General features: G+C 29.9%; 1 protein-coding gene across 1 annotated transcript; it reads right to left on the bottom strand.

Moving 5' to 3' along the window:
- Window positions 1-5396: 5396 nt before the first annotated feature.
- LOC107363946 (uncharacterized) lies at window positions 5397-9032 on the bottom strand. Its single transcript, XM_015931228.3, has 3 exons — window positions 8658-9032; window positions 6170-6266; window positions 5397-5963 (listed from the first exon to the last, which is right to left on the bottom strand). Exons 1-3 carry the CDS (start codon window positions 8708-8710, stop codon window positions 5721-5723), a joined length of 393 nt encoding a protein of 130 aa, XP_015786714.1. The 5' UTR covers window positions 8711-9032; the 3' UTR covers window positions 5397-5720.
- Window positions 9033-9658: the final 626 nt, after the last annotated feature.

Genomic DNA, 9658 nt, shown 5'->3' with positions numbered 1-9658 from the left:
TTGATCTCAATTCAGCGATCAATGATCTCAACCTCATCTTTGTATCATCTGAGGAGTAAAAGGATTTATTGATTTAATTTGAAATGACCAAGTTTAACAATTAGATGGTTACAAGTCTATGATCCAATTAATCAAGATATAAAAGTAATTTGATAAAATAAAGGGAATTAAACCAATAAAGAAGAATCGATTGAATTATAACCCACAAAATGGTTAACTTTAACTCTCACCTGAACTCAGATTTGAAGACTTGATCAATAACCATCAGCAAATTGTCCAAAGATGATTATGTTAACAAGCAAAATTGATTAACCAAACTATTAATTAACTTGTTAACTGGTTAACCAGCATCGACCAGAACCATTTGTCTAACCAGAAATGAAACCTAAATTCTGGTTAACTCGCCTTACAACTCGTCTTTAATTATTACAATTAGAGTTGTTTAGTTAAACATTGATTGAAATGTCAATTGGTTTTGCATTTGTTTGACTTGATTCAGCTTTAATCAAAAAATGATTGAACAGATGTTAACCCAAACTGGTTAACTGGTTTACTGGTTCTTGTTTTAATCCTTTCAAGTATAAAATGGGTTTTTTGATTGTTCATGATTTGAAAATTCAATTAACTCTAATTTTTTGAAGTCAATTGTTGATCAACAATGATAACCGGGAATCACCAGATTAATACAGAAGAGTGAAATACCCAACAATGAACCATATTTACTCAGTTGATTCAATATTATTGACTTAACAACGTGATAATTTGTTTATTGTACAAGATTAGGTTTTCATAAATTGTGTTATTAAATGTATCGAATGATTCAACTGAAATTGCAATCTAACTGATCAACATGAACTAATTGAAGGGCAGTTTGTTGGATTTGGGTTTCATGTTAATCCTGGTTTTGGAGTGAGATTAGGTTTGAATCGATTTAAATATTTAGACAAATTATAATTAAGATGATTCTTTAACCAAGTTGAATAACCTTTAAAATTGTTTCAATTGTTGTTTGTTTTGTAATTAGCTAGATAGTCATTTGAATGGTATTTTAACCAGTTTCTTTCTGGTAAACTACAATTAATTGTGTTAATGAAACTCTCATCTATTGTTGATTAACCGAGCGAGTCAAAGTTTACAATAATTTAATAGTCAAATAGATGATGATCATGATTATGGTGATGATGATAGCAATACAGAACAATCAACTTTTCCTTTTATTGTTTTTACTTTTGGTTAACAATCGTAATTAGATTAACAGTAACTTGGATCTGATCATCATTAAGAAATTATTTTCATAATTTTAAATCATTTACAGTCATAATCGGTCAATTTGATGGTTCATTGTTTCATCGATAGGTTAATCATCTTGTTCAAGTTGAAATCAATCAAAGTTCATATTAGTCGCCATAAAAAACATCAACAAATGGTTCTGAAGCTGGTTCATGAAGCTACTGAAATTACAGATTAAATGTACGGATTGAATTAGGTAAAGATTACTTTATTTGTTCATCTTATCATCCCTTTGATTCAGTTCATAATTAGATGTTAACTTTTTCCCATCAATTAAAAATTAAGTCACAATCTTAATCTAACTTGGTCAAGCCATCTTTTGTCCATTTATCCAAGCGCTGAGTCTTGTGCGTAATTTTTTGGGTTATTTTGTTTGTTGAATTGTTAGGATTAACTGTGGATATAAATTGTAATGAACAAATGTATAAATTGTTAATTGATTGGTTAAAAGGTTGATCAAATTGTCTACAATTGTGATTTAAATTATGATTTTGTGAGATGGAAAAATGGTTTAATGTAAAGTTACCAGAAGAAAAGGTTGATGGCTACAGTTACACGAAGCGTAGCTTTTCAAAGTCGGTTATAAGAGAGATTATGCAAAATGATTATAATGTTAACCAAAGTATAACTATTATTATTGTTGTAATTGTAATTATTATGTTGATTTGATGGTGATGATGATCATGATAATGATGATAACTATTTATTTATTTAAAATATAAAAATGACTTTAATTTAGTTTCAATGTTTAGTTTACTTGTTGACAGTCAGACGAGAAACTTGAACTTTGTGTAACACCAAAACCACGTTGCTCTTTTGTTCCATTGTTATAACAATATTTGCGGTTAAATGTGCAACCATGTTTTCTGTGAACAAATTTTTTCTCGTTAACCAGATTTTTGGACTAATTTTAATCATGGGATTATTCAATTATTGTTACGGTGATAGTGTAATTGTCCGTGAACCTGATGGAAAGCGTAAAGGACACATAATAATTGACGATGGAGACAAAGTAATCTTGGAAGAGCCACCAGAAGATTGTGATTCTTCCTCGGAAAATAGTATAACCTCTTCAGGTCCACCGGGCAACTCTCCTTATCGATATTACTTCATACCAATGACAGCCAGTTATCACTCACAACCTCCACCACCTCCTCCACCGCCCATCTATCATAACCACCATGGATCAAGATTTACTAATCAAGCAGCTTCAGGATCATATCAGAATCCAGTTTATGCAAATGTATACCCAATGTCAAGAACTACATTTGATTACCAATCCAACCAATATCATCATTTTTACCCGCCTTCTTACTCATATGGATCTGGTTCATGGGATTACCCGAAAAAAGGCTGGTCTTCGTCTTATTTTACTCAAGATTCCTCATTGCCCACCTCTTCAACTTCATCACCTTCAACCTCAACACCACCACCTTTACCCTCTGATTCCAAAATAAGTGATCACAGGCAAGAACCAGATGATTTAACTACTTCAGCATCAGAATCTCAACCAACCTACTATCTTCCCTGGGATCCTTGGCTTTATGGATCCTCTTATCATCCTTATCATCATCAAACTCAACCCCATCTCCATCCTTTCAAACGTTAACAACTTTTTTATCCTTTTTTTATTCATCAACATTTTTTTGCTCGCCTTCCTTTTCCCTGAATTAACTTGTTTTCTCGTTTAAACATGGTTTTGTTTTTCAGGAATGCTTATTGTATCACAAAGCCTTTTCATCACGGTTAATTATTTCAATTGTTCAAATGAATTGTCCTAATCCTTTCTTCCGTTAGTTATTCCATCAACCCAGTAGATCCAAGATAATTTTTTTTCTAATATTGATAATTGATCAATAACCTTTCCAGCCAAACAATCCATTAACATGATAACAGTTAATAACTCTTAACATTTCAAATTACACCTTTCTCCATCATCCTCTAAATTATTAATATCAAGTTAGTCTTGAGTAATTAATCATCTTCTTTCGCAATGATCTAACCTTGCCGCTGGAATCGACAATTTATTTTAATCAACATCAACCTTCAAACAATTTACAACTTTACCATACAATCAATGTATTTTTTTAAAGGCAAACCAAATACACTCAACATAGACTAACCATAATTAATAATTATCTGTCACCAAGCAAAAAGAACCAAGCGAAATCAAAGAGACACAAAAATGCCATTAATAACCATATAAAAGGGTTCGGATCAAGCAATTTGAAACAATACGGAAAAGACTACTTCCAACACTAAAGTCAAGACTGGATACAAGCGATTGTCATTGGAAAAGATCAATTTAACTTAATAATAGCCGTTGTTTCGAAGAGATTAATCTATTCTCACAATCAGCATCAACATATTGATTAACAGTTCTATGGATCTAAACTGTTCTTCCTAAAATTTGGCAAAAATCAACTATCTTCACATTTCGTACCTTTTCTGGTTCCTTATTCATTTTTATTGTAACTGTTGCTTTAATCTTGAACGGATTAAATATCAACAATGAGAAGTTAATTGAAATTGAAAGGTTCATTTTACCTCTGAAAAGTCGAGTATTGTTAATAATCAAATCCACAGGGAAGCGTGAAGAAGGATCACAATGAACAAAGTCTCAGAGTTGACCTTAATGTTTTATCAAATTAAAACTGAAACCTTGAATTAGCAATTGTAAGAACTGTTCAGATAACTCAGAAGGCAGATGAAAAATGAAGCTTAATGTGAATTAATGTGAATACAATATTTACATTGTAATATTAATGCAAACAAAATGACGAATGTTGATAAATGAAAAATGAGTTTCAATAATGTTCTTACACTTTTCTAGTTAATCGTTTCATTGATTATTTCATTTACTTAACACAATTATTAACAATCTATTAATAGTTACCGTGATCAAATGTATTTAACCAGCTTGAAACGTTTCTTCAACCGTGATTAAAATGCCTAAGTTAATTGTTCAAGGCTTCATCTTTTCAACTGAAAAATACCTTTTTTAATATTGTTTGCATGTTACAATATTATGCCCATTAGTTGATATATTTAACGGTTAAACAATTAATAAATTATTCTCATTATTATCAACAAAATGAGAGCATAAATTGTCCCTATTAAGCCTATTGAGGAGGATTATTGAAAATTGATTAATCAATGGTAACTTTATAATCTCATTAACTGGTAACTTGATTAATCCGTAATACAGTTTATTATCAAGTCAAAAGATTCATAATTATCAATTTGATTGGCTTAAATTGTATTAAAAGATCGTACAGGTTAATTAGTGAAAGATGAATAATTGAATGATCTTAATCAAGATTAATTTGAAGCAGCTTTAGATACACTTTTATAAGTAAATTATGGTAAATACGGTTGAATCGTAATTGAAGAGCTTCTCAAGATTCATTAGCTGTTTAAGTAGTCTATCAAAATAGACTTGATTGTTGTCTTGGAAGATGGTTTTAACCAGGTTTAACCTTTAATTAAACATTTAAAGGTTATCACACAATTCTCATCAGAATTTCATGGATCCATTTTACCTCACAGCCAGAAGTTGAAAATAAATTGCTTTCCGAAAATAAATTGAAAATTTCTCAGAGGTTGGAGCCTTTTGTTCAAAATTAATAATATAATTCCGATTCAAGATGCATTTTCACCGAGCTTTAATTGTTTGGTTTTATTCCTTTTTTGATTGCTTTCTTCCTAACGGTTTTACCTTTTCCTGCCAAATCAAATCTTACAATCAATCTGTTGAACTAGCACTGTCAATTGTAATAACAGTCATCAGTTTAACAACTTGTGAGCTTCATGTTAACTTGTCAAATTGTTTGGATAATGCCAGCAATTTCAACATTGATCAGGCTAACTATAAGCTGGAGAAATTATAATTTAATCAATGTTCTGTTGGCTGTTTGATCGGATATCAAATGTAAAATAATGTTACCTGTTAAGTTATCGTGATCGTCAAGGGAAATCATCATAATCTCAATCAAAGTCATCATAATTTCATTTTTACTGCCACTTTTCATGTAACACTGGGGCTATGGAGGAAATCACATTCACATGGGCCCCAAATCATGGTTAATATTAACAAAAATAGTCAATTTGTCAAATGAAATCAAGGCTTGTATTATTTTTGTATTATGTATAAATGATCATTAGTTACAAAATACAATTCAGTTTGTAAAGAGCATAACAATTAATGTAAACTCTAAATCAGATTGTAATATTCATATGTCTGTTTATATCACGTTTAAATCATGTAATATTTTTCAGGTTACTTTGTTCATGCTCTTACTTCAATCCATCCTTTTTCACCGTTTAATCTTCATTTATGCACATGTTTTCAATCCACTGGTTTGTGTATTAAGATGATCAGAATGGAGATGCTGCATGGTGATGATGTATTCATATGCGAATGGCTTATGTCAAACTGGTGAACCTTTTCCCATCGTTGAATCAATTTGATTGAGGCTACTCAAAGTTACCAATGGAGTTGCATTATTATTTACATTTTCTGGTCCACTGTTTATTGAAACAATAATTGAAGGTGATTTTGTTTTCTGGTTGATAATATGTTGTCGGTTTAATCGCTGGCGACGTTTACGACATCGATGCATGTTGGTTCCAACAACGATTAAGATAATAGCCGCATAAAAAACAACAATTACCTAGGTTAAACAGATAAAAGGGTAACATTCATAAGGTTAGTATAAAGTAAAACAAGAAAAAGATAATGCTTTATAACATATTAGTAAAAAAAAGGTATGAGAAAGTGTTAAACAAAAACATAAAAATGGCGTCGATAAATTATCAACTGTTGACAAGATTGGCGGGAGTAAAGATTAAGAGTAAAGGTTCACAATGTAAAGCTTACCAAAGAGTATATAATGGCTTCAGATCTTTCCACTCTCAGTGATTCAGGATCAGAATGATGAATGTGGTTAAGTGAGAAACAGATGTGAGCCGGAATCCTGTCCAATATAATGATAAAATTAAAATATAAATCACAAAATATACCTAATTAACTGGAACAACAAAAAGTGTCAGACTTGAAGGAGGAAACATTTGAAGAGAGACAAAAAAAGAAAGATGAAAGTTACTCTTTCGGTCAACCTGGGGTTGTTACCTAATTACGATTTACGAACCCTTTTTTCATAAAATCATATTAAATATAAAAAAGTTGTTATTTTTAATAGGAAAATATTAATTTTTTTTATATTTAATCTAAACCCTTTCTGGTAACAAACATTACGCTTTTACCATCATTATGCATTACATATTTACCACTTTCACATCTCACTTTAATTTTGATTTTTTCATTCAAACTTTTGTTGTTCCCATTATACTGTGAGCCCATCAAAATAATAATAAAATAATAATGGTTGAACAAAATTCCCAAGTGAGTAACTGGGAGGGAAAAATGTCAAAAAAAACGAAACATTTGAAAGTATAAATGTTGCTTGAATGGACTGAAATCATACAATTTGAAAGTGATTTCTTTGTAGCTTGAAACTCAAAAACAGGGCTTGAAAAAGCAACCTAAAAAAGGGTTAAAAGCTGATTCAAATGATAAAATCTGTGGTTGAAATGCCTTAAAGCATGAAATCCCAGAAATTGATTTCATTATGTACAGAATGGGAAAAAAACTCAACAATTTAATGCATTTGATTTGCAAAGGAAAGATTCAAATGTTGCTTTAATCTCATCGACCGAATGATATTCATAACAATAAACTGATCTGAGGATAAATATATTTTAGGTTAATGGTTAAACGAAACAAAACCTATTTTATTGACAATTACAATTAGATCAATGGTTGATTGCTGGTTGAAATGATACATTTGGCAGCTTAGGCCTTAACTCACAGACTTGTTGATTGTGAAGATAATTTTCAGTTTGATGAATTGTTCTGCAGAATGTAATTTTGTTTCAAAACTGGATAACAATTGGATCGGAAGAATGATAAACATTGTAAATGATTAACTAATGATAATAAGGATGATCAACCTTTACTCCAAGCTTCTCATATTTACAGATGAAATGTTACTTTTTCAACTGTTATGTCATTGCTTATGAGCAAGTAATCGATTAGGATGAAAAGATGATGATGAAGGTAAGAAAATGAAGTTTCAAGTTATTGCCAGAGAAATCATGGAACCATGCAAATGATCCTGAATTTTGATTCGGTTATGAAACGTTAAACCAATTGGTAAACATTGGACTTTAATGTTTTCAAGCGATTCCTTTCAATTTGCTCAAATCAAACTGATTTTCATTGTTCCAATCTGTTTCTTATTGTTTATCTAACCAACAATTGTAATACAATATTGGATCATTTGATGGCAGAAATGAAATTATTGATATTATTGAATAAATATTGATTGTCCTAAAATGCTGGTAATCATCAAACTAATCAACCATCATAATGTAATCACATCTGGAATGACTTTGTTAAGGCAACTCAGGCCTAATTTGATGAACGTTTAACATTTTAATTTAGCTGTTAATTTCCGAGTATATTTTTGACTAATGTTTGTCTTTGTATCTAATTGTGTTCAGGAAATTAAACTTCCACCAAGCGATATTCATTTTTAATGAATGATAACACTTGAATTTGGTTATACAATGAATAAATTTTTCCTTTCAACTTTACAATTGGAAACCTTTTCATAGTCATTTCATTGATATTTCAATTTTTACAACAATCATAATGATCACTACAATCATCAGTATAATCACACTTTTAAAGCAATCAAAGTGTTCATTTCCTCGATCATTGTCGCTCAGAATAATTGAATATTAAAAATAAATTCAAACGTAATATTTCAATTAAGATGCAGAAAAAGATTGTAAATTCAATCATTTGTAACTTATAATCAAAACAAATCCTAACATTAAGCATTTACATTTAAATTTGATATCAACTCTAAAATGTTACTTGAAAAGGTTTGTTTAATTACAGTTAATATTGAAAGTTAATGGTTAAATAAACCAGTGAAAGTGAACTATCAATTGAAGAACCTAAAGGTTGACAAAACACAAAATTCAGATAAAAGCAAATGCTTTTTAATCAATCTTTTTGCCTAAATAATCGAATAATTAAGCAAAAATAAGAAGCAATATAAATGTTAATTCAATTCCAGGAAAACCTTAGCTATTCATAATCATAATATCATAATTATAACCAGAAATACGATCAAAATTGATGTCATTCACATTCGTTTGACTCTGTCCTTATAACTGTTGATTCTGGTTGAGTTTGACAGACATTATTTACTAATTGTGGTTGAGGCAATTAGGATTTACAATTGAAATGTATTCTTTATTTTGGGTTGAGTTGATTAAATGAAAAATTGATTTACCTTTTCTGTAGACAAAGTTGTTCCCTTGATGAGTGAAGGTAAAAGAATGGCATTTTGTTTCTTGATAATCAGCTAATTGTTGTTACCTGATTGTTGATTTCACTTATGAAGAAAAAGGAAACACTTTTTCAATTTCTGTTGCAGTTTGTTTACCTTATTGTAAGCCTTTTAGAACAGCTTTTAGCTTTTCTTTTGTATTTGATGACTATTTAAGTTACAATTGGCACAAAATTGAACAATTTCAATGTCAATACTAATTGTTTACCATTAAATTGTTGCTTATACATTATTGCCAGTTGATTGTTTCACCTTAATATAAAACATTTAATCTCATCTCAGTCAACTTATAAACTACTCTAAGCCATTGAAAGGCTAACAGTAATATTAACTTTAGATATTTTTACCTCCATAAAAACTCCCAAACTGAACGCATGTTCACTCCTTTTAAACTCCCAATCTTAATATTTATCATTCCCATTGAGAATTACATTCAATGTTGTTGATTTAACAGGTGCAAGTCTATAATTATTGGTAATACAAATTAAATTTCCAAAATTAGATTGTTTTGCTGAATTTAATACTTTAGTGGCGATGTAAGAAAAGGTTATAAACATTAAGTTAAGTCACTATTTTGCTTGAAATTGTTTTTGTCTGAGTTTCAGGGTTTGGATTTGAATTATGTTTGATTTATTTTTATCAATAATTTAGTCGCTTTTAGAGGGATATTTAGTTGAAGCAGAATCTATTGAATTGATTGATTTAACTGCATTTTCCTTAAATTGTACATTAAAAGTTGCAATCGGATTTGAATTTGTTTTGAGTGCATTCTAGTCTCAATCAAAAATGATTATTTTTTGGTCAATACATTTGGACAAAATTTGAGATTGAACTGAAATCCAAATGAGTTGAAAGTTAAGTCGAGTGAAACGTTTGATTGAATTTGGATGGATTTAAACGAGTTGATTTCGTTTGCTCAATTGAATTGAATATTACAATGAAAG

The sequence above is a fragment of the Tetranychus urticae genome, chromosome 3, assembly GCF_039701765.1.
Source record: "Tetranychus urticae isolate SD_2017Ah chromosome 3, NJAU_TeUrti_SD_1.0, whole genome shotgun sequence".
NCBI lineage: Eukaryota > Metazoa > Arthropoda > Arachnida > Trombidiformes > Tetranychidae > Tetranychus > Tetranychus urticae.
The sequence above is the reverse complement of the archived record's forward strand: the minus strand, read 5'-3'. Positions and strand labels throughout refer to the sequence as shown.

Bases quoted from the DNA above. Each gene is read 5' to 3' on its own strand.
- LOC107363946 (XM_015931228.3), bottom strand. From the start codon at position 8,710: ATGCCATTCTTTTACCTTCACTCATCAAGGGAACAACTTTGTCTACAG. The intron at 6,267-8,657 runs GTAAATCAATTT...TATATTGGACAG, and splicing joins CAACTTTGTCTACAGAAAAG to GATTCCGGCTCACATCTGTT. The intron at 5,964-6,169 runs GTAAGCTTTACA...TGTTTAACCTAG, and splicing joins AAGCCATTATATACTCTTTG to GTAATTGTTGTTTTTTATGC.